Raw genomic sequence first — 26,400 nt, forward strand, 5'->3', positions numbered from 1 at the left:
CGTACTTGATAACATCAGTCAGCTCGACTTGGCTACTGCAGTCTTCCTCAATGTATATTTACAATAAAACGAAATAGGATATCAAATACCACTGCCTCCTTTCGTTTTCATTTGAGCATAATAATAGCCGCAGAAATGTACTTAGTTCAGGGAAATGTGTATATATATATATATATATATATATATATATATATATATATATATATATATATATATATATATATATAGCCATTACAATGAAATGAAATATTATATCAGCTGCCTTTTTTATTTTCATTTTAACATATAGATAAATTGAATACAGACCAAAGATTACCTGTTAGATTTACCCAAAACAAATTATATTTTATGTTTAATGATTAAAGATACATCAGAGCCAGCGTGAATGTCAGAAGGTAATGCCGAGGTAAGGCTGCTCTCGGCAGATACATTTAAAAGATATTTTATACAAACCATTTAAAAGATATTTCAATAGTTTAAATGCTTCCTTTATACATTCACATCCAGAGTTTTGAGATACAAATCGACTATATAAAAAGAAAAGAGAAGAACACATGGCTGTTGTATTTGAATTCCCACTAAAATACTCAGGACTGTTTATACAACAGCTTCGACATAAGTAAGGTCACTGCGCTCTGCAGAGAAATTCATGGAAATCATATTCAGCAGAACAATAAATGTTAGGAATGCATCACATGAATAAAACAGCTTATTTAAACGTAACATTACACAGAGTGCTAAAGGTAAGTACTTTAATCTTTAACTCAGAATGACTACATCTTTGTAATGTAGATTTGACAGGGGCTTTTATAGTGCCTCCTATACAGTGAAATAAATTACCTGTGTTTTTCTGTTTTAAATGCTGCTATGACCAAAAGCACAAGTAACAATATCTATATGGTCTTCCAAGTGGAAGTGCACAGATTGTCTGGCCTGTATTCACTCAGCTGTGAATTTACTCTCTGTGCTAGACTGCGAACCCCCATCTGCTCCCCAGGCGCTGCAGCATAAATGGCTGCCCACTGCTCCGGGTGTGTGTTCACAGTTTGTGTGTGTTCACTGCTGTGTGTGCACTTTGGATGGGTTAAATGCAGAGCATGAATTCTGAGTATGGGTCACCATACTTGCCTGTATGTCACGTCACTTTTTCTTCCACTTTTATTTACTTGACAGTCATAAGCCTCCCGGTTTTCATCCAAAATATCTTAAATTGTGTACTGAAGAAGACGAACAAAGCTTTTATGGGTTTGGAACGACATGGGGGTAAGTGATTAATGACAAAATTTTCATTTTGGGGTGGAGTATCCCTTTAAAGGCATTTAAAAATATTTGGTGTGACAACATACCACACTATGTTAAATGAACTGCATTTTGTTTTTCTTCTGAGCAAAAATGGTTTATTTGTTTATTAACTTTTTGTAGCCAAATCATTTACGGGAGGAAACAGTGTGACTATCCAAGTTGTCCCTCATGTGTATTCAAAAATTCAGGTTCTGACTGGATTACTTGTGGATTACTTGTGGATTATTGTGATTGTGACGACAGCAAACCTCTGATGCAGCATTTCGTTTACACAGAATCAAAGCCTAACAACAAAAAGTACAATTTTAGAGGGATAGTTCACCAAAAAATGAAAATTATCATCATTTATTTACCCTCAAGTTGTTCCGAAGGTATTTTGAACAATGCTGGGAAATAAACAGTTGACGGTAGCCAGTGATTAACATATAGAAAAAAATTTAATAAAAATATGGAAGTTAATGCCTACCATCAATTGTTTGGTAACCCACATTTGTCAAAATATCTTCTTTTGTGTTCAACAGAAGAAATAAACTCATACAGGTTTGGGAAAACTTGAAGGTGAGTAACTGATGACAGATTTTTCTATTTTGGGTGAACTATTCCTAACACTAATCTCTTGCTGCCTTGCAAGCACCATTTTTTGGAATAAAAACCACATGACACACTTGTGAAAGGACCAATAATTAAAGACAACCCATTTATTTCTTATTGACCTGGAGGTGTTGTGTAAAATCCTCCTGATTTTGTTTCAAGTTACCATGGCAACACAGCTCACAATTAGCCGTTGTGGACCGTTCTTGCGGCTGCAAAACAGCTGCGTCCTGTCACATTTAGGACAAAAGATACACTGTTTAAGAAAAACCATAACATACAGTTGCTTACTAGTGTAGTACAAAAGGTTGCAAATAGACAAATATGCAAAGCACACAACAGATCTGCTACTGTATGTGTTACTGAACAGAATCCGATGGCAATCCTACATCACATTCAGTTTGATAGCGGACTATTTATCTATTTAAACACATCATGGTTCCTCTCTTTGACATTATAACATAACATTAAAACCATAAATACTATTTATTAGTAATGAATCCCAATCATTATTTTGCTTGTATTTAAAATAGGGCAAAATGATCTCTCAGTGGAAACTCAGATGAGGTTCCCCTGCAATGAAATTCTCTTCTGTTCAGTCCACACAATGCGATACGCCCCATCCAGCCGGTTTCTGTGGAAAAGTACTCTTGAGGACATACAGGATAATGGCAGCCAGGGAAATTTCCAATGAAAGGTTTTCTGGAACAGAAGACAAGGACTCTGGAGCGTGTGAGCCCAGACCCGACTAACACATCACATTCTGACCATCACCGGACATTCATCTAAAATCTAAAACATGTTTTTCGGGTTTATTGTTAACAGGAAAATGAAAAGTGATTGTTTTGTATATATATATTATAAGTGCAGTCATAATAAAATTACATCTAACTTTGTGCCTCATACATAGCAGAGCGGGGTAACAAAATGTATACAAACAGAAAGATAAAATTGAGTCCCATGTGTCAAATAATATGATGTGCAAATTATTTCCAGACAATCGAACAATTCTCATCACAGTCTCATAAAAGTTTCATGTCACTGCTGTTAGTCAAAATGACATCCCGACTTTTCCCAAAAACAACATCTGTTATAAATCACTAGGCACAAGAGTAACCGAAACTTCTGCCACTAAACCGATACACACCACATTTTCTTGCTGATTTTGTTCATCGTTTCTAGACCCAGCTAGTCCCCAACAGTGGCGCTATGTACATCCATAATAGAAGAGAAGGTCCTTGGCTCGGTGCATCCATACTGATGAGCTCTGAGGATTGCGCTCAGAGGCTAAAGGTCACCGCTTTGGGGTTCGGGATTCCGGGCTTCACGGCCTGAGTTACGGCCTAGTCTGGGGAAGCGGCTGGAGGCTTTGGATCGGGCAGTTTTGGCAGCACTCTCATTAGCTGTCGGGTTGTCCCTGTTAGAGAACAAACACAAACATCGGTAAACCCCATGGGCACTTTGCTCTTTCTTCTCCTGCCTGACTCCAGGTGTTCATTTGTGTTGTAATACCTTTGGAAAACAGATAGTTCCCACCAGGCACCTAAATGCTTAAACGGAGCAGGAAAGCATGGTTCGTAGATGTTCTCTTTACAATAACTAAATGCTACTGTGTGTCAGAGTCCCCACTGCAGGTAAATAAACAATGAAACAAGCTCTTTGCAATAACATTCTTTCCTTACATCCTCACAGACCACACACTGACATCACCCATAACTCATGGCTAACAAACTGAAATTGAAAGGTGTCTGCGAGTTGAGCCCCGAGCAGAAAGCCCCCCGAGGCTGAAAGTGTGTCAGAGACAGTGTGTGAGTCCTGAGGGAGGGCTGTATAGACATCAGCTGGAGTTGAGGGTTAGGCACTATACATACACAGCTGCGGCTCACCGTACAGAGACAACTCCAGCCTGGATACCATGACAACTACAGTATGCCACTCATGAGCTGAGGAGTCTAGGAGCCAGTGGCACTGATGGCTCACATGGTGCCTTCTCCCAAATAAATGTAAATAAATAATGTAAAAATGTACTGTAGACCTCTGTGTGCTATAAAATAAGATAATGATTAACTAAAAGCATTTAAAGATTAAATAATATAATTAAAAACAAATTTAATTAAAACAGTAAAAATTTTATTAAATAAAATTCCATGTTTTATTTTTATTTTTTTTAAATCAATTAAAATTGCAAATAACTATTAGTAAGTAACAGGGCCACATTTTAATTAGAAATTTGACTAAATTAAAATTCAGCAGAGTTCTTCACAGATGACATATATTTGTCTGCCAAAAGAAGGTAACAAGTTAGCATTTCGGCACTTCCTGTTCCATCGTCCTGAAAGTCATAAAGTTCATAATGTATAAAACGATGGTAAGAACTGTCAACTTTTGTTAGTCAGAGTGTTTATTTTCTGCAGTCCAAATGGCAATGGGAAAAAGGGGTCTTCTTGTTGAGGTAACCAGGGTGATGCTACTGTAACTTCTGGGTTGGCCTAAAAATGACATCCTCACTGTAGCACTATACTGATGACAAGCAGAGTTGTTCTGATTCCGATACTAGTATCGGAAATATCACCGATACCACAACAAATTCTGGCATCGGCATCGGCGAGTACATGAACCCATATACCGATCCGATACCATTTTCTTAAACAAGACCTAGGTATGACCGCTAGCTTTGCCATACTGCTGCACGGTTCTTCTTCGCTGCTCAGAATGCATTGCAAACACAGGAAGTTGTGCTGTGTTGCCACAAGCAACCCCTGTTTAGAGCAGCGAAGAAGAAATGAAAGCGCGTTAGCAGACTGGATCGCTCATTGTGTTCTAAACTGCCAACAGACAGTGAAGCCACTTCTATATTATAGATCAGTGGTTAGCAGTATGTCCGCTGTTTAGCAATATTTCAGACTGGACCAACCAGACAGTAAAACGGCGACTAGGGATGCCACAAGTACTGGCACTTCACTACCAAGTCGGTGCTGAAAATTTAAAAATGTGATGATACCAGCGTCTGTGTAGTACCGGTAGTAAGTTACCGACTCCCGAGTATATTCGGTACCCGCAGCTGCGTTCAGTCACTTCCGTGTTAGTCTAAGCGCAGGACTCCAGACTGTAGCCGAATGTATATACTAGTGTCTGTGAATATTAAATGGCAAAATATTATTTAAATATTACTCCTGCAAATTCTACATCTCAGTGGGTGATGGGCGCAGATGCGCGGGAGCTCACTGTTTTGTAGTTTCTGCCGTGTGTCACTATATGAGGACACGAACGCATATACTGTCACTTCATGAGAATTTACCATTTCATTTGAGAAAACTGTTCGGTTTAACATCGGTTAATTGACAATATATTAAGCTACTGTTGTAGCCTACAGTAGATTTAGCTATGTCTCTAAGTAGTAATAATAATACGTCTCTATTAATAATAATAATTATGCCTAGACGGTTGCTTGTTTTTTACTTGTTTTGTTGTAAAGAGATTATCTGATTAATATATCATTTTTTATATTCCTAGACTTATTTTAGTTTGCGGTGATAGATACTTTTTTGCTTAAGAAAATAAATATTATTACTGTCAAATTCATGTCAGATAATAAAAATACTGTAATAAATACAGTAGTTCACCATGTATTTGTTCATGTTTTATGAAGGGATAAGTCTGAAGCACACCATAAAATAATTCTAGCAATTTACACAGGGCTAGTAGTATACAGCTGTATATACAGATACAGACCCAGGTATCGGATCAGTACTCGGTATCGGCCGGTACCCTGAGCCCAGGTATCGGAATCGGTATCGGGAAGAGAAAAAGGGTATCGGAACATCTCTAATGATGAGTGTTGTTTTGTTTTTCAATTTTATTCTACAGCATCTTCTTTTCATTTTCCTTATTTTGATGGTGCCGATAGTGAGCAGGAAGGTGCACAAGGGAAAAATACACATTGGGTCACAATTAAAGGTGTCAGGTGGGAAGGAGGGCAGTTGCAAATTCATGACACTGCCGTAGATGAGTGACAGAGAAGTGGTGTGTGTGTCTGAGAGCTGTGTGCCTGTATGAGCAGTCAAAATCCAGTGTTGCACTAAGAATCATGGTTTTTGTGTGATTGTGGCTAAAGGAAAAAGCCAAGGCATCATAAACTTTGGACATATGGGATGGAAAGTGTGTGGCTGCATCCAATCTAATTCACACAGTGATGGTGTGTGCTTTGTGTGTAAAGTGAGTGCCAAAAAGAGCAAATAAATGGTTTGGTCAAACGGAATGCACCTAGATTTGCGCAAAAACATGTGTGGATGAACAATGGATTTCTGTTAAAATTACTTATATGTCAAAGTGTCAATAACAAACAATAACTAGGGCAGCACCAAAACTTTGGCGAGAATTATTCTGATTTTATTACTTTCAGTGCAAATGTTGACCAGTAGCATGTTTAGGCACCACGCAAACCATGCAACTGCTTGGGGCCCCGCCGTCCATGAGAGCCCCCGAGCAGAGGCATCATGCCCTTAACCCCATTCAAACTGAGGGGGCACGTGCACCTCAGATTTTTGACCCAAGCGGATTTTGAATGCAGCTTTCAAAAGACAAAAAATAGGCTAATTTATAAATAATATTTTTTAAATTTGATACGATCACACCGGTGTGATTATCATCAGCTGCTCAACTCAAATCTGCCTTTGTGCTTTGGCTGGTTGACTGTTTTCAACCATATAATGTTTATTTTATGGTTCTCACACTGTCGCATATAAAGTGAAAAATGAAATGAAAAGTGTTGAAGTGTCTGCAATGCAGCTTCTGTATTTCCTCTGCATGGAAAGATGGAGTTTGATACTGATTTAATTTGAATGGTAACAACCATACAGTGTCTTGTTATGCTAACTGAATGTACTGATAAAATGTAAGAATTTGACAAATGATGACACACATTAAATATGGTTAGGAAAATATTGCCCTTCATGAAGTTAAAAAGTGTCCTAGAAATGAGTTTAAGATAAAAATATCACAGATATGCTGATTAAAATAAGACCCGATAGAACACTGATCAGACTACTGCTTCAGAATAAATTACATTTATTAAAAAAAATTTTCCTTGTTAACTACATCATGAATATCTTGTTGTGTAAGTAAATGAAGTTTGCATCTATAATGAGCCCTGGGTTAATGACTAACTTAATTGGAGTCAACCGGAGTCAGAGCTATCAGAGCTTAATGATAATAATAATACAAAATCTAAATGAATAATTATAATGTACTGTAATAACTACTTCAGCTTTCAATGGAGGCGGTCGCATTTCTTTCCTCTCCTCCCCTGCCTTGCCTGCTTTGCCTGTCTCTTGTCTCGTCTACTTTGAGAGACTCTCTGCACTGCTTTCCTAAACTGAAACATGGATTTGATAAATAGTTCTCTCAACACAATTGACACCATCTTCTCAACGAGGAGCTTAAGTTCGGGGGAACCTGACTGCCCTGCCGGAACGTTTGCAGCTGGCTACACGATGGACGCGTGGGCGAATTGGCGGGTCGTGTGTCTGGCGGCTCTTTCCGTGGAGGACATTGAAGACATCTACCTATTCGGAACCATGATAACAGGTCTTCTGCAGATTGGATTAGGCTTTGCCCTGGGTTATCGGAAAATTCAGAAGACGGGAACAGCTGTCCAAAGCCTCACAAGGCTGCCCGTCATGATTGAAGCAGTGGGCAGAGCGGTCAGCATTGAGACTGAGACTATTAACCGCAATATGGATAACATCACGGTGAAGCTCACGGCTTTGGAAAGGAAATTAGAGGCTTTGGAGACCAAAAAAGACAATCATAGTGACCGTTAAATTGGAATGCGGCTACTAGACCAAAACAACTGGTATCTTATCTTCTTTCGGCTCCACTCCCAGCTTGGCCTTGGCTGGATAACAAATTTTCCCCTTGGAAAGCATGGCAACGAGATGCTAGAATATATATGTTCTGTCTACCCCATTGTATGTATGTTGTGTATGTATGGACAGGTTGATGGCTAATTTCGCTGGTACTTGTGACTAGTGACAATAAAGGGCTACTACTACTACTACTACCAATGTTTAATATTAATATTCACTTTTTAATTAAATAAAATCCAATTTAATAAATCCATAGAAAATGCAAATTCTTTTCCCCTTTTTTTTTCTTGAAAATGTTTGTGCATCAGATGAAAAAAAAAACCGTTACTTGCTCTGTGCTGTGGTTTTATATTACTAATGTTTGGCACTCAAAATAACAGTTTGAATTTGATTGGATACAGTCACACTCTTTCTATCCCACGAGGCATCAAATTTTATAACCAATTTATGCAAAAATCTATGATCACATACTTTTTCCTGCAACTGGATAATCTTAAAGTGGGTAGGAAATTTGTAATTTTCTCAAAAAGGACCAAAAACAAAAGTACCTTTGTGTTAAATGTACCTTTGTGAGGGTATGATGGAACAGCTGTTATGAAGCCGTTGGTCTGAGAGCAGCATAATCTAGCTGTACTGATTACATATAACTAATAACATTCAAGAGGTTTCAAAGGAAATGAAATTTGAACAGTAAGCCAGAAGTGTGGTTATGCAACACGCAACACACCATGATCGGCTTCTCCTCTGCTGTATTGCTGCTGTCAGATTGGCATAGGGCTGAGAGAAAAGACGAGAGCTGGGCGAGGGGAAAGAATGAGGGAGAGAGCTAAAAAAAACATTAAAAGAATGAAGTGCTGAGCAGCTTTCAATCAGGCTGGAGCAGCAGGGAAGAAGCTGGAAGCAGGTAAATGGGGTGCTGTGATGCCCCCCACCAGTAAATCTATCTCTCCATCCATCCATTCTCAGCTCCTCACAAAGCAACACAGACTCTTTCTCTCTCTCATGCAGATACTATTGGATGGGTCCATGCAGCAGGAGGCTGATCTTCAGTCTAATCAGTAGCTGCTGAAAGACTTTCCACGTGTTGCATAACCTCTAAGAACAGAGATTCGGCTCTTCATTTATCCATGACACAAGCCCTTCTTATCGGTCTAGCCCCTGCAACTCTGCTGTAGAGGCTTCTTGTTATAGATTTAGGTGGGTAACATCTATGAAGCAAATTTGAAATGGCTCAACCACACTGAAACTGAATCGAGCCTTACTGGATGTGGCCCCTCTCAATTGGAAAAACACTGGGATAGTCAATAATTCTCTGTGTGAGACTAGAAGCAATGTCCAATCAACCTCTTCCCTAAGATTTTTGGGCAAAGTAGATTTTAAACAATACAAAATAAATAAATTGTAGCAGATCTGACCCGAATCAGACAAATTAAAGAGTCGATTAGGACTGTGGTTGAAACACGAGCCGAATTCCTCAGAAAGGCAACAGGAAGTCATAAAACATTCTGTGCCACAAGTCCCAAGCAAGATAACCAACCAACCCTTTCACAGAACAGCTTTCAACATTAACACCACTAGAACAATTACTAACAATTTCAATTCGGAGAAGAGATTGTCAAATTTGGGGCAAGTAATTGAGATGCAACACCGGACATCACATGTAAACCCATGAGAGTTATACACCATATCCTTAAACACTTCCCCCACCTAGCAGAACCAGACTGAAATTCCTAAGGGGACCTTTTAAACTCTGGTCTCCACAGAAATCTTTGTCAAAAGAATGGCACAGAAACTGTCTTTTCTACATATATATGGACCAAAATGAACTCAAAAAGACTTATAAATGAATATCAGTCCATCGCTTCACTCCTTATTCATTTATATGTAACCCACACATTTGACTATCATGTTTATAATCACTTATTGTGTATGTCTTTTAATAACTATTGGATAGCTTAAGGATACATATTCATGTTTCATATGTATGTGCTTGCTTGAAACAGTCATGACCATCAGTTATTTGTCAAATGTATCATATTCTTGTTATAGGAATCATGTTCAAAATTAGACCCTGCAAGAGCGGGAAAATTCGGACCACATGCTTGATAAGATAACATATGATTTATGATACCCCAGAGCCAAGACAATATCTGATTGGTCAAGACAACATTTGAGGTGTGGCCAACAGGACAGTTTAAATACTTAGGACACCATAAAATCTTGCTTTTAGTTTTAGCTTAGCTTTTGCTATCAGTCATGCCTGCTTTTAGTATGCTTTTAGCTGGTAGCTTTGCTTCCTAGCTTTAGCTTTTAGCCATGCTTTTAGTCATCACTGTTCATCAACCACAGAGCGGTTCCAGCATGCTTCGGCCTGCACGCCTGCTGCTACTTAGCCACGATGAGAAGAAACACCACCTAATCTCGCCAAACTTTACTTCTTTTCTTTTCTGTTTGAGAGTTTTTTGTTCTGAGTTAAGTTTTGTAACGTCGAGTCTCCGACGCCTGACCTCGACTGCCCGTTCAACTTCAACCAGCCCACACAACTCCGCGTCTTCAGCCAACGCCCAACCACGGGCTTCCCAAGACGTCACTTCAGCGACTACTGAACTTCGAGCCAATCAGCGACATCGGGAAACCCCCTTTCAACGACAACAAAGGGACACCTTTACACAGGCAATGTACCTCCAGACTCTGATTTGTACTGGTGTATCTAATATAATTTTGACCTCATCGAGGAACTCAATGCGAGGGTTAATTAAGTGATTGATGGTTGTTCATGTCTATGCAATTTCACGTATTGCTGTAAACTTGGGATACTTTATTATGTAGACCTGTTCAATTGCTTGGTAACACAAGGTGCTAATTAGATGCCAAACACATGGCTGCATCTCAGTGCATTTAGGCATCTAGATGTGGTGAAGACGACTCCCTGAAGTTCAAATCGAACATCAGAATGGGTGAAGAAATGGGATTTAAGTGACTTTGATCGTGGAGTGGTTGTTGGTGCCAGACGGGATGTCTGAGTATTTCAAAACCTGCTGATCTACTGGGATTTTCACACACAACCATCTCTAGGGGTTTACAGAGAATGGTTCGAAAAAGAGAAAATATCCAGTGAGTGGCAGTTGTGTGGACGAAAATGCCTTGTTGATGTCAGAGGAGAATGGGCGGAATGGTTAGAAATGATAGAAAGGCGACAGTAACTCAAATAATCACTCGTTACAACCAAGGTATGCAGAATACCATCTCTGAACACACAACACATCGAACCCTGAAGCAGATGGGCTACAGCAGCAGAAGACCACAACGGGTGCCGCTCCTGTCAGCTAAGAACAGGAAACGGAGGCTACAATTCGCACAGGCTCACCCAAAATTGAACAATAGAAGATTGGAAATATGTTGCCTGGTCTGATGAGTCTCTGATTTCTGCTGCGACATTCGGATGGTAGCGTCAGAATTTGGCGTAAAGAACATGAAAGCATGGGTCCATCCTGCCTTGTCTCAATGGTTCAAGCTGCTTTTGGTGGTGTAATGGTGTGAGGGATATTTTCTCTGCACACTTTGGGCCCCTTAGTACTAACTGAGCATCATTTAAACACCACACACTACCTGAGTATTGTTGCTGACCATGTTCATCCATTATGACTACAGTGTCAATATGGACCAAAATCTTAAAGGAATGTTTTCAACACCTTGTTGAATCTATGCCATGGAGAATTAAGGCACTTCTGAAGGTAAAAGGGGGTCCAACCCAGTACTAGCAAGGTGTACCTAATAAAATGGCCAGTGAGTGTATATACACAGACACACACAATAATACACAAAATTATATGTACTGTACACTATTGTTTTCTTGAAAGACGCTAAAATTTTATTCAGCAAGGATGCAATAAATTAATCAAAAGTGACAGTAAAGGCATTTCTAAGATTTAACATTACATTCAAAATAATTTTATTTCAAATGAATGCTGTTCTCGTCAATAAATCCAGAAAAATGTCTCTTTATCAACAAAAGCATCTATCTACATACAGTACACACACTCACACAATAACCTGATTGTACCTGTATCCTAAACTTCAAGTTGCTAAAAAGTGTTTTTGTGTTTGGTCATGTCTAATATTGCCTAGAGCACCAAGTGAGTCAAGACTTCCACTAGAAGTCATCAAAACCAAAACGATGACCCATGGTGAGACCACCTTTGCTGGGAACTCTTTGAAGCAGCCCTGCACTGTAACGATGCATAGACTTCAAGTGTCTCCCACTTCAGAGCTGAAGTCTCTCAAAGTCTGAAAACGTTTTTTGTTCCACAGAAACCTTCTCAAAAGAATGTCTTTTAAAAGACCTTTGTCATACCCACTCAAAACTGACAGTGACAGTCAGGAGATGCCAGGAAAGGACACAAGAGCTGTTTTAAAATGAAAGGATTCCCTAGTTGGCAAAGCGAGCTTACTATAACCTCTGTGTGACAGCTTTCCACTCTGTCTGTTTGCCAGGAGGCTGCTTTATTGGCATGGAACGGATATGTAATAACTAATGTGTTTAAAATGACTGTGAGCAGCTACTCCAGGTCTGAGTGCCACTTCCTGACCACAAGAACAGAACTGTTAAGCACATAAATCACACTGTTTATTATTGAAAATAAACACATTTCCTAGACCGCATGTTCAGAAACACAAGCAGAAACATAACTGGTGAACGGTGAACTGTATCTACACAAAGGAAATCCAATTCAGTTAGTTCTCCCCAACTAAAAAGTAACTGGACTCATGTGTCTGTAGCACTCAAATTATCTCCAGTCTAGGGCTGGGTGATATATCTAACGTTATGATCATGTGCACTTAGTCAGTAAATCCGGTTCCATGATTACCGCTAAATCGCCATCACCTGCTTTTAAATGGAGAGGCATTTAATAGACAGAGCCGTAGATCACTGACAAGCTACACAATATCTCGTCATTATCTAAGATGAATTGCCTTCAATAATGAATGCGATATTGCGTAGCTTATCCGTGATCTACAGCTCTGTCTAAATGCCGTTCCATTTGAAAGCAGGTGATGGCGATTTAGCGGTAATCATGGAACCGGATTTACTGACTAGGTGCGCATGATCATATCGTTAGATATATCACCCAGCCCTAGACTGGAGATAATTTGAGTGCTACGGACACATGAGTGTCCAAATCAAAATTCCTATAAAAGAACAGCTGTGAGATGATTGGTGACGCAATTTGTTCTGTGTAAAATTGGCATTTTGAAGATGAAGCAATAAAGAAACGCATGTCATATTCACAAACCATCGTAATCTATCTTAACCAGGTGCTGAAATAGAGCAATGGGTATTTAAAATAAAGTCACTGTCATTCTTTTCAGCACAAACACACCTGTCTATGCAAATAAGACTTTAGGAAGTTTGTAAAAGTAAAAAAAAGCCGTAATTAACGGTATACTATTACCGCCCACTGAAAGCAGGCGGTAAATAGAGTTTATTAAAAAGTCACATTTGTGTACATTTCCTACTCATCATAGCAGTAATAATTCATCAAATGATGGGGAAAAGCATTATAATGGGGCATATATCCAGAAAGCATGCAGTCGAGTACACTTGTGAATTGTGAATTTTAGCGTGCAAACGGTTCAATAAAAAAAAAAATTTATTCCTCCTTTAGTGAATCATATGCAGCACAAATGGCGAGTGTGAATGTGGCACTATAAGTGGATGCAATTCATTCTTGGTGAATTCCCCCTGTGTGTCATTTCTTTTTTCAGCATGTATTTGTGGCATTTGAAAGTTTGACTGCATTGGCCTACTTGAGTGACAACTCAAAATGGCATGTATCATCCATCGAGGCACTTAAATACAGTGTCATATAGATTTTATAGAGATGAATTACACAAAGTTGATGTTTATTGCGTCAGTGTGTGTATGTACTCACTGGCAGAAAGGCAGCAACTGCAGTAAAGTTTCCTTTGTGGGCTGGGCAGTGAATTGAGGCAGTGTCTGGATCAGTTTATTCATCACCATACGCAGGTATGACTGCAGCTGTTTCCTCCTCTCCTCTACAAACTTTGCATCCTATAAATTGAAACAAATACATAATTCATGTGTCTTAAATGAAGAGTTCAGCTATAAAATTATCATTGTTCACTTCCCCTAATGTCATTCCAACCATTGTGAAAAAGTTGTAACTTCAAACTTCAACTTAACATCTTAAAAGTATAAAAAAAAAAACGGTACTTGCAGACAACATATTAATTAAATAAGAGGCCACTTAAAAGTACTCAGAGTGCATCTTAATGTGTATGTTTCTTAACAATCTTAAGAACATCATTTAAAAAGTGCACTTTATAGAATGCCAAATTAAATGTTTTAAAGTACATTTTAAATCATTGTTTTGATCATCTTCAGTCATGCTTCAAAGAACTACTGTACACTTATTTTGAAGTGGTTGCAAAGTACTTGATCATTTTACCTGTAGTGTTATTTTATATTACATTGAAAGTTAAATTACTAAATTTCAATTTAAATATTAGAAAGGTGTAATTACAAATATATTTAAATCCATAACATACAAGTTTCAATAGAAATTACATTAAAGTATATTTTAGCTCATCATAAAATCAACCCATATTTCAAAGACAATACTGTAGAAGTAATTGCGAAATTACATATAAAAATGTACTTGATGATCAAAATGCCATATTTGAGTATGCAAACTTAAATGAGATTTGAGAGCTTTGGTGTAAATGAAGATTATGAGACTCAGATATGGGTCTATACATAACAAAGCTATTCTATGACTTCTGAAGATATCCATTATGTATATACATAGTTTGTACACACACACACACACACATATATATATATACATATACATACATATATATATAAACATGATAATATAGCTCTAAAGCAAGGACTTGCGTTGAATTTACAGCATCAAAACATTATCAACAAGACTGTACCCAGCATTTCAAGCTGATAGATAACCAGATCAAAGTCAGCGCTGTGGTGGGGGTGACATCAAAAGCTAATGAGAAAGAACAAGGGACATCGGGAGAAAGATAGAAATGTTATTAATGTCCCCTTGAGACGAAGCAGGGACACCCTGCTTTATAATGTATTAAAATTAGTATTTGTATTTTAGGACTTAAGTAAAAACATATATATAGTACCAAATACATATCTGCATACTTGAGGCTCACGTAGCAAAAACATTAAAATATCTAATAGGAAAACTACATCTAATAGTATAAACTGGCTCAAATATCATACCGTTCCTTCAATATACCGTATTTTCTGGACTATAAGTCACACTTTTTTTCATAGTTTGGCTGGTCCTGCGACTTATATGTCAATTAATTTGACATGAACTGAGAGAAATGAACCAAGAGAAAACATTACCGTCTACAGCCGCGAGAGGGCGCTCTATGCTGCTCAGTGCTCCTGTAGTCTACACTGAAGACATAGAGCGCCCTCTCGCGGCTGTAGATGGTAATGATTTCTCTTGGTTCTAAATAAATGTGACTTATAGTCCAGTGCGACTTGTATGTTTTTTTCCTCATCATGACATATTTTTGGACTGATGCGACTTATACTCATAAAATACGGTAAATGGTTTGATATGACAGCCTTTGGTTTTCTTAGGAAAAGGATTATTTCGAACACATTCCTAGTTTGAGGATGTATTATGCTACTAATTGGATTCTATCAGGATAACAAAATACTGAAACATCTTTTCACTGAGGGACCATTAAGACCAAACACCTTATTAAACAAGTCAAGCACACACATGCACAGCATTATGGCATGTGCATCCAATAAGTTTTTTATGCATGGAGCTTCAGTAGGACCTACAGACAATCTTTTAACACAAACACCAGCCTGCAATTCACACAAACAACTTGTGATAAAACCAGAAAAGCACTTTGCAATCTCTTCTCTTGATGAAAACAAGAGTGTTTCTCTGCAAATAATTTTCTCAGGCTTCTGTCTTTGGGCCAGTTTTGTTTCTTTCCTTAAACGACAGGCTTCTCTCCAAATTCCTCAAAGCACAGTTCTGCTGATCGTCTGTGTCTGACAGAATCACTGCCAAACGATGCTATTATAGCCATTAAAGACTTGCTGGAGTGCTTCTCCAACTTCACAGGCTATTGTCTGGACCAGGACTTTAGCCAGCTGGTGGTATACAATGAAAACTGTTTGTGTTCGCTTTTGTCCAATCACACGTGCAGCATGTATGGACACGTGTGCAGATCTGAATGAAGGAGACACCTCATCAAAATGACAAAGTGTGAGGGTGATTCAAGCTGGTACAGTGAAGCGCAGCACAACCCATCATACTCTGCCTGGGAATTAAACTGTTATGACTGAAAGAGGTGATTTATCACGCTGACCGTCCCACTGAAGGTTGCTGTAAAAGTGGTTGTACATTGCTTTTTGAATGGGGAAATAACCTCATTCATCCTAAAAACAAAAACTGATGGTAAATATTTACTCTAGTTTATCACTTTACGTAGCCACTGCCCACAACTGTCTGACAAACTGGATTTACTGTACCAAACCACATCAAGCCGATCAATCATTCTAGGCATATCTGCAGTAACGAACCAGGCATGATGTGAGCAATTATGCACTTGCTTGACGGTTTTATCCAAAATGATTTACAACGCATTCCGGACATAATCCTGTGACTCCAACTTTTAACGCAGTCATTGAAAAAGCCATTTTACAAAACCAGGATTGTGCAAAATTCAGAATTGAGAACTGAACTGAACTGGCCAGGGGAGGAGAGATCCTCCACTGAGCCTGGTTTCTCCCAAGGTTTTCTTCTCCATTTCTATCACCTGAAGAAATCTGGATTCCTTGTGACGGTTTCTTCTGCCTTGCTTAGTTAGAGTTTAATATTAATTTAATATTCAGTAATATTATCGATTTACTGCACCAGCACTATTGGATGAGAACAAAACTTGAACTGAATTGATTTGAATAATAAACAGTATTGTCTCCTGTAGAGATGCTTTTTATTGCCCAAATTTGTTCACAACTCTGTTATTGAACCAAACTGAATCAACATTGAACTGACTTGAGTTGAATAATTACACTACTGTCTACAGTTGAGCTCCTACTCACAGGAACTGACTGGAGCTGAATAATGACACTGTCTTGTTTGAGATACTTTACAGGAGAACATGTATTTAAATTTTCATCACAGATTATGCTACTTTCCTGTTTAATCATGTTAAGATGCTTTGAAACAATCTCTATTGAATAAAGTGCTGCAAAAATAAAGATGACTTGACATCCTACAAGAAGATGAACTGGAATTTATCGAACTGGAATTTACAGAAATTTAACAATGTTCTTTCACCCTGGAACACAAAAGCTAATTTATTAAAGGGAAAATTAGACAATGGAACACACTTATTGTGCTTTATCAGAAGAGAAAATAGGATAATCAGTACTTGTAAAGGTCTGAAGCCAGAAGACCTACAAAGTCAAAAATTGCGTGTAAACCTTTTTTAGTTATGAACAAATTTTATTTGATTCAGCTCGGTACAAAATACATAAGGTGGGAAGATGCGATGATGGAGAAAATCCTGAGTATCATGTAAACTGCGATTGTCTCTATCATTCACTCTTTCCTATAGACCTATAAAGACCTATAAAGCTACAGACTTTAAGCCTTCAAACAAGGCTTTGTGAAGCCAATATTCACATTTTGTACAAATTTACAAATGAATTTAAATTCGACTTTCTTAAATTCACATTTAAATGCATTTTGTGTGTTACCTCATTTTAAATTCTATTCAAATTAAGAATTGAACTGGAATTCACAAGACATTTTCAATGCAATTCTGAATGGCACAATCATTTACACATTATTAATGCAACGACAAGCAATTTGTCTACTGCTCTATTTTTTATTTTTTTTATCTGTCCTATCAGGTTTGTTTAGGATATGGTCTAAGGTACCATATCTAAGGATATGGATAAGGTACTTCACAAATGCAGTATCACACTCTGACACCTTTTCATTAAGAAAGTTTTCATTAGAACCAAGCAAGTTATGAGAGATCACATGTTTCCTGTGTGTTCTCTGCACATGTTTGGATCAAGAAACAACTGGCACACGCATCAGCCGTGTTGCATATGCATACAAAATACAGGAGTCATAATTTATTCACTTTGACTAGTGAAAGCAGAAATGGCAAACACTGCATTAATGAGAACAGGGCAGATCCTCCTGGGGCTGTCATCTTTAATGCAAAGATAATGTGGAGTTCAATTAAAGCTGCGCCCAAGAAGTCAAAAGAGACAACAGACTGTCTTCTATTTTTGCACATCCCTCAACCCTTTTTTAAGCCAAATGGGGGGAAATCAATAATGTATGATGCAGGTAGCCGGTCCCACAATGACCACATGTTATGAACCATAAAGAATCTTCTAGACTCTTGCACTCAAGAAAATATGGATACTAATGCATCAAACCACGTGTTGGGAAAGGCCAATGATGAGAACAAATGGGTCAATGCACAAGTAAATGCACAAGAACCTGCAGAATTTCAGTGAATAATTCAGCACACAGCAGAAGGTGGGTCAGAAGAGGAAGTCTCAACCTCCACTCAAAAGTGTTGTGGATTTTTCCATAATCATACCAAATTAACATGTTAAATCAACAGCTCTACTCAAAAGAAATGTGTATATATATTAGGGCTGCACGATGTGTCGTTTAAGCATCGATATCGCGATGTATGAATCCATGATAGTCACATCGCAGGAGAGCGCGAGAGAAAGAGCGCGAAAGAGAGAGCGCGCGAGACAGAGAGAGAGAGCGCGAGAGATAGAAAGAGCGAGACAGAGAGAGAGAGTGCGAGAGAGAGCGCCAGAGAGAGAGAGAGAGCGAGAGAAAGAGAGAAAGAGAGAGAGAGACAGAGAGAGAGAGAGACAGAGGGAGAGGGAGCGAGAGAAAGCGCGCTTCAAACAACACGAGCGCTGTCTTGCTCTCTCTCCCTCACGCATATTAATCAATTGACACGATGGTGTCGATGTTTAAATAATTTAAAATGAGAATGTAAATCTGCTCACCCCATTTTTATTTGTAAGAAAAAATTAGATTAGATTTCATATCGCAATATATATCGCAGAAAAATAAAATATCGCAATGTAATTTTTTCCCAATATCGTGCAGCCCTAATATATATATATATATATATATATATATATATATATATATAGACGGTTTCATCGTGTGCACGCGCCTGGACCTAAGTTAACTTCTGTGTTGTGTATATCAGTCTGGCTGCAGTGCCTTCTACAAACGCAGTTAAAGTCAAGGTGATGAGTAGACTGAAGTTGGGCTCAGGTGGTTGTGCTGCGGGATGTGTTTCCCATACATTTATTTATTTTTGGAGACTCATCACAATTTTAAAACTGATCGATTTTCAAAAAGGCTTCATTGAATAAACATGAGTAACATTATGTACTGCACGTTTAATAATAATAATTCCTTACATTTATATGTTTAAATATCAAAACGAGGCACAGGTGTTTTTATATCGCTTTATTTCTGAAGGAAGACTTGCATGTTATATGCCTGATAAAGCAGCGTGTGAGCGTACGAGCTCTGCTTTGTTTACAACTGTTACTGGGGAAACCTCTATTTCTCGCGCTTTATGTCTATGCTTTAAAACATCTCCTGCTGGCAAAGAATGAATTTGCATTTTCATTAAGTCCGCCTGATCCACGCAGCAGACATATTTTGTTTGTTATCAAAAAATATCTACTCTAGAGGGACTTGGCTGTTGTTATTGATTCTATTTGGAAGTCTACCGGAAGTTAAGTTAGGTCCACAAAAGCGCGCATGCGCAGTAACGTTTATGTTTATGTTGTTGCCGTTGAAACCGTCTATATATATAAATATATATATATATATATATATATATATATATATATATATATATATATATATGTATATTACACCACAGGGTTTACATTATACATTTAATACAGAAGTGTTATGCCATCCAGACCATTTGACATACTTTTTTTGCATCCTGTGTAATAGGGAAGAAAGTATATTCGGACACAGGCTGTACAACATCTAAGTATTCCCTTAAACTACCTCTGAATCTGTGCTCTCTTTCTGGCCTGTGGCTATTTAGTACAGTATCATCTCTCTCTACATCTGTGCAACCCAGCTGCAGTGAAGATCACACTGTATGTACCAAAGCGTAAAAAAAGAAGAAGAAAAACCTTGAACATTTGCTAATTTTAATCATTTTAAATGTGGGTCACAGGGATGGTCAAAGGTCTGTAATTGTTCCCCCTGGAGACAAGAGATGTGATGAACAATATGAGTAAAATGTGAGTGCACAGATAATCTAGACAAAGGTTATTCATTTTTAATGTGACGTTAGCAAGGTCCCCAGCTTTGCCCTTTTATAGAACTCATTATTCTAATCAGATTAATATTAATAACCAGTGTTAGATTCATTCCTAGACCACATTTACATACATTTTTCAGATTAAAGTCCATATTCTCATTAAACCTTTAATCTGAAAAGAGGTTTACATGTTCACTAGTGTATAGCTACTTTTTATTTCTGCATACATGGAAAATGTATTTTAAATAAACTAAGACAAGCACTCTTTCCAAGCTATTAATCTTTTCTACGTCTCTAGTCATTTATTACTCCACATTTGAATAATGCATTCAAACTAATTATTTACATTCATAACCGCAACAACAGGATGAATTGAATAGGTTTTTGGGGGGGGGGGGGGGGGCACAGAAGCCATCTATGTCCAACAAGGCTGCATCTATGTGATCAAACATACAATAAAACAGTAATATTGAGAAATATTATTATAATATTAAATAGATACTCCAGTCTCAGTGTCACATGATCCTTTAGAAATCATACTAATATTCTGATTTGGTGCACATTAGTATGATGAAAGTGATGCATATTAGTATGATGATGATCCTTTCACTTTTGATCGATTCTTGAAGAAAAAATTATTACACTGTTATGTACTGAGACACTGACATAATGCATGCATAATAGGAAAATGACTAATTCTGTAGTCATTTTGGAGTATTATTGTGCATGTCTTATGTGGTCTCCATTTTTTTTTCATTCATTCAGTCAGTTCAACAAGTTACAATGACATTTAGTCATTTTGCAAACTAAGTTCTCATTTATTCACACTTGCAAATAAAGATGGTTCTCTCATTTTTTTCTTGTACATGTGTCCGTATATAAACATTTTTACATCAGTTTCTGGACTGATTAATTGCAAACCCCTTGTTTGTAAGTTTGTGGTGGTATGGTGCAATGGTAACATATTTAGGCAGTGAAGTTAAAGATTGTAGATTTGAATACCATAAGCGGCAATCAATAAACTAACGCCATTATGCCCTTGAGCAAAACACTTAGATATTGGCCCTGTGTCAAGTTTACTGTAATAAATGTACCTTTAGATTAAAGCATCAGCTTAATAACTACTATTGTTGTTGCAGAAATCACCTCCGCCACTTTCTGACAAGGAGTTTTTAAATGAAAATGAGTCATAATAGCAGAATAAATAAATGGTTCAATTACACAGTCTATAGGGCCGTGTTCTTAATACACACAGCTGGGTTAAACGTATGACAAGGAAGTATATTATGCTCCAAACATCAATATATGCCTTTACTACAAAACACCCAGGAAATAGTGATACATCGCTATACTTATCTGTCTGCATATGTGGGTAAAGCGAGCAGGTATTACACACCGGCATTGTCCTGTTTTGCTGTGAGGCTATCAGCTGAGAGCAGGGACAGTGAGAACGGTGCCTGGGGAGCACATGCACATTATCTCTGTTCTCACATCCTATAAACAGCCAATCCCCAGACCGCAATAGACCTCAGACAGACTCACTAAATCCCTCCATCAGCCTCTCAACCTATGAGTGGATGAAATAAACCTACCGCAAAAGCACACACACACACACATGAAACAACACAGTCACTTAGACGAACACTCAGGTGAGTGAAAATGAGCGATCTGGAACCAAAAGAGATGCAAAGACTTATACAAGAATACTAAACTCTAGTGAGGGGCATAGAGAAAGCTTATATTATTCTATTACTAACATATTAAAAACATGTTAATTAAACAGAATTTTATATTTGTTTAACTTAACAAATGAAAAAAAAACAAAGGAGGCAATTACAAAAAGAAAGATGAACAAAAATACAAAAACGAAGATGAAGACAAAGAACAACAAGCACAACAGTTTATATTATTGTATCTCTAAACATTTTACAAGAAAAGCATATTAGTCTTGAAAAATCCATCATAAAGTGAAAAAGTGAGTGAGTGACATACAGCCAAGTATGGTGACCCATACTCAGAATTCGTTCTCTGCGTTTAACGCATCCAAAGTGCACACACACAGAGCAGTGAACACACACACAGCAGTGAACACACACCCGGAGCAGTGGGCAGCCATTTATGCTGCAGCGCTTGGGGAGCAGTTGGGGGTTCAGTGCCTTGCTCAAGGGCACCTCAGTTGTGGTATTGCCGGCCCGAGACTCGAACCTACAACCTAAGGGTTAGAAGTCAAACTCTCTCTGACATATTTATTGTTATTAAATTAATTTGATATAATTTACAAACAAATAAAAAAATTATAATAATAATAAGTCATTTTGCAGTATCATATTTCATAATAATTACCATGTTATTATTAATAATTATGTATTACATTAATTTAATATCAATTAAAATAATATTTTCTTCAAAAATTTGTAAATTGTGTATATATATATATATATATATATATATATATATATATATAGTCATGAGTCAGGTTTCTTCCTTTTTCTCTCTCTCACTCATTTACCTGCACACACACCCACACCCACACACACACACACACACACACACACACACACACACGCGCACGCACATACACCTTATTAGCTCATTACCATATTACACTTTCTCTTTCTCTGTTCTGCTGACCTCTCTCTCTTCATGCACCTGTTTGTCATTGCAATCAGCGCTTGCGCTGATTTGCTTTGACACCTGTTTCTACTTTGCCCTAAGTGTTCACCCTTTATCTGGTGTTTGCTCTGGTAGATTCTTTTTCGGATTATTGTTACATGTCATGTGTTTCGTCAGCAGTTTCATCCTGTCTGTATTGACAAGTACTCACCGAATTCTTGTCTTGTTTGACTGGAACAGTCTAGCCCAAAGTATTTGCTGTGTTGCTGCTGTATATAAACCTCTGCGGTTCTCCCACCCTGACTGAGTTGTCTACTCCTGAGCTTCCAGTCTGCTTCAAGGGAGTCCTCGTCTGTTATTCAACAAGACAGGAGTCTTTCCTTTCAAGTTCCATTTACCAGTTTGGTGTGCTTTAATGACGGACTGCCTTTGTTATTTATTATTTCTTTAAATACTGTTATTCCGGTCATCTCTGCTTTTGGATCCTTCATTCAACACTGTGACACACACACACACACACACACACACACACACACACACTCACTATATATATATATAAATTTGGCTGCATCCACAATAACAGCAAATTATACAACTATAACAACAGCTAGCTAAAAAAAATTATCTTTTAATGACATTTCCATTGGTAAATTAAAAAAGGGTGGGGGGAGATTAAAACATCCCCCCAAAAATCTATGGTTTAAGTTTATAAGGTCAGCAAAAGTGGACAACTGAGCAAAATGTTACTCCAGCCCTGAACCAATTGACCATTTCAGAGCACTGAGAGTTTGACCTAAATCTATTTAAGAAACTCTACCTGTGTCAGTGAGAAGACAACTACTCATCCCAAGAGTTTTTAACAGGATAACACTGGCTACTTTCCATGATCTCTCAATTGCTCCCTTAAGATTTACTCCCCTTTAAAGTCCTGAAGCATGAACAAGAAAATGCAGATTCAAAATGGAGCCTATAAATGTGATCCTGATAAAAAAAAAAAACTAAAAAAAACTCAGCCATAAAAATGTAAAAAAAAAAAAAAAAAAGAAATCCAAACAGCTGAGGAGCTTATGAGTTGACAGTTTGACTGGAGTGCTGACAGTCGCCTCTCTTTGATGTCATCATTCTTCCTGTGGTTAGCTGGGTTCAGCGCGGCTCTGCTATGTATTCAGGGCACATCTGACAGGTAGGCTGAGGAGCGTTTAGCGTGTTTGCCCGGCAAGCCTCTGACAGATCAGCTGTTTAGGAGCTGTCAGTATGGCTGATCAGCAACTGCAGATGGAGCAATGGACACAACAAGACACCAAATTCATATTCCATTCCAAAACTCAGAGAGCTTCACGACAATCCGGAAGGAATGAAATAATGTTACAGTCTCAGAGACTGAAGGATATTACACACACTAACACAATGTATGGAAGCTATGAGGAATCTTTTACATTAAAATTTTTCCTAAAGTGTCAGACTTTTATACCTGGTGAATGAACAAAAGGGCCAAAAATTATTTAACATTGCATGGTTGGAATTTCTGTGCAATCACCAAAGTATCACATCTATTTGATTCACTAAGTGGTGGAAAACAAAGCAACAGTTTCTTTAGACCAAATGTCAGAGACGCAAGAGCAGGATTAGTGTTGCACTGGTTTGAACGAGGCACATGAAAGGTCTGGATGGGTAATTGCACAAGCTGCTGTCTCAAGATGAATGATGAGACTAGCAATAAGAGACTCACAGATGAAGATTACACAAGGCTTGTTCATCCAGCAAGTACAGATAACAAGCAGCACACACTTTCAAAGGGGCATAAGTTTTCTCAACAGAGGCATTATTTGCATTTCCTTATCATTACTCTTCTCATTGTAACTAGTGGCAGAGATCTTTTTTGGAAACCATTATACTTAATCACAAAACGAACAGCATTTATTTGAAATAGAATATTTTTGTAAAACTTTTATCTTTGATTAATGAAATTAATACTTTTATTCAGCAAGGTTGCATCAAAATAATGTATAAAAAATGTATATATTAAAAAAAAATTCATTTTAATATATGAAAAAAAAACATTTACTTTTTTAAATGAGTTTTTTTAAACAATTATTGAAGATGTTTGTGAATATTTTATTTTTATTACATAAAATTAAGAATTTTACTTAGCACAAACACGCATTTAAGATATTAGAATAAAAATAAGCATACTCTGAAGCTGTCTGAATATCCATTCACCTATTTCATCTTATGTGTACAGAGGCCTGTCTGTGACATGCAGACAAAAATATATTTAGTGTGGCCACAAATTAAGAATTCATTCCCACTTCTTAATTCGTTCTCTCGTTTTAGTTCAATTGTGTTCACTAATTAACCCTCTGGGCTTCTTCGTAAATGGGTCACACTTAGCTTCCTCCCGCCCGAAAACGGGCGAAGCCTTAAAATTGTACTTTACTTTTTCCCAGGATAACCAATCAAATATATTTTTGTTCTATAATGTTTTCTGATTATTATTTAGAATTTTTAGAATTTTTTATGATACTTTGAATTAATTATATAATTTTTATGAGCTATTTTTTCCATTAGAATTAATATATCATTTTTTATTTTATATTTATTAAAAAAAAAAATTCAATAAATGCAGCATTTCACATCAAAATAGAGTGCCAGCCTAAAAAAAAAATGTTCCAGGAGAAGAACTTCATCTAGTGGCTTTAAAAAATAGCCACTTTTGTGTAATGTCCTGTACCAGCCTGTAGGCTGCCTATAGCTTCCTATATATCCTATATAGAAAGGCTTGTTGATTCCTTTTGTTGTTTTAGACATGATTTCTCTATCTTATTCGTTTTTTTTTATTTAGATATACATTTAGATATTCTAAAAGATGATTACTTTATTTTCTTAACAAAAATGTTTAGATAAGTATCAGGTTTTGCATTATGATTACAATCAAACTATAGCATTTGGTTAGAAAGGGAACACAATGTGTGTGTGTGTGTGTGTGTGTGTGAGTGAGTGTGTGTGTGTGTGTGTGTGTGTGTGTGTGTGTGTGTGTGTGTGTGTGTGTTGCATTTGAGCGAGAGTCTCTTTTTGTATTTTTTATTTATTTATTTTTGCATATTCTCGAAATTTGCTGTTGCAGTCTTACCAGTCTCTCTCTTTCTCTCTCTCTCTCTCTCTCTCTCTCTCTCTCTCTCTCTCTCTCTCTCTCTCTGTGTGTGTGTGTGCATTTGAGCAAGTTTTTTGTTTCATTTATTGATTTTATGTGGAATATTCTACAAATTTGCTGTTGCAGTCGCCAGTTTATCTGTGTATGTGTGTGTGTGTTTGTGTGCGTGGGTGTGTGTGTGTGTGTGTGTGGGGGGGTCTTCTTTGCACTCTTGATGTTCTAGAGTGTCACCCCTTCATTGCTGTACACTTTTTTTCAGCACAGTTGCTGATCTGTAGCTTGTACCACCAAAAGTTTCTCTGAGTTTTCCTATTTTTTCGTATTTCCCATTCATTTCCTATGTCGCCCGTTTTCGGGCGGGAGGAAGCTAAGTGTGACTTTTTTTTTTACGACCCTTTAACATATCAGAATCATCTCCTTGATTTTTTTGTGTGTTCATATAGGTAATACAACAAAAGTCACCAAGTTTCATCCCCATCCGATGAAGCAAAA

The 26,400-nt window shown here is 37.5% G+C and overlaps 1 protein-coding gene across 1 annotated transcript in view; it reads right to left on the reverse strand.

The window, feature by feature from the left end:
* Positions 1-2,102: 2,102 nt before the first annotated feature.
* LOC132121424 (sorting nexin-29-like) overlaps positions 2,103-26,400 on the reverse strand; it is a 146,065-nt gene continuing 121,767 nt past the window's right edge. Inside the window, exons 20-21 of the mRNA XM_059530782.1 lie at positions 13,694-13,833; positions 2,103-3,310 (exon numbers count right to left, since the gene is read on the reverse strand). Of these exons, the coding sequence (XP_059386765.1) occupies positions 3,181-3,310; positions 13,694-13,833 (270 nt within the window). The 3' untranslated portion in view covers positions 2,103-3,180. The remainder of the gene's footprint in view (positions 3,311-13,693; positions 13,834-26,400) is intronic.

This window comes from Carassius carassius, chromosome 39 (genome assembly GCF_963082965.1).
Source record: "Carassius carassius chromosome 39, fCarCar2.1, whole genome shotgun sequence".
In the NCBI taxonomy this organism is placed as follows: Eukaryota; Metazoa; Chordata; class Actinopteri; order Cypriniformes; family Cyprinidae; genus Carassius; species Carassius carassius.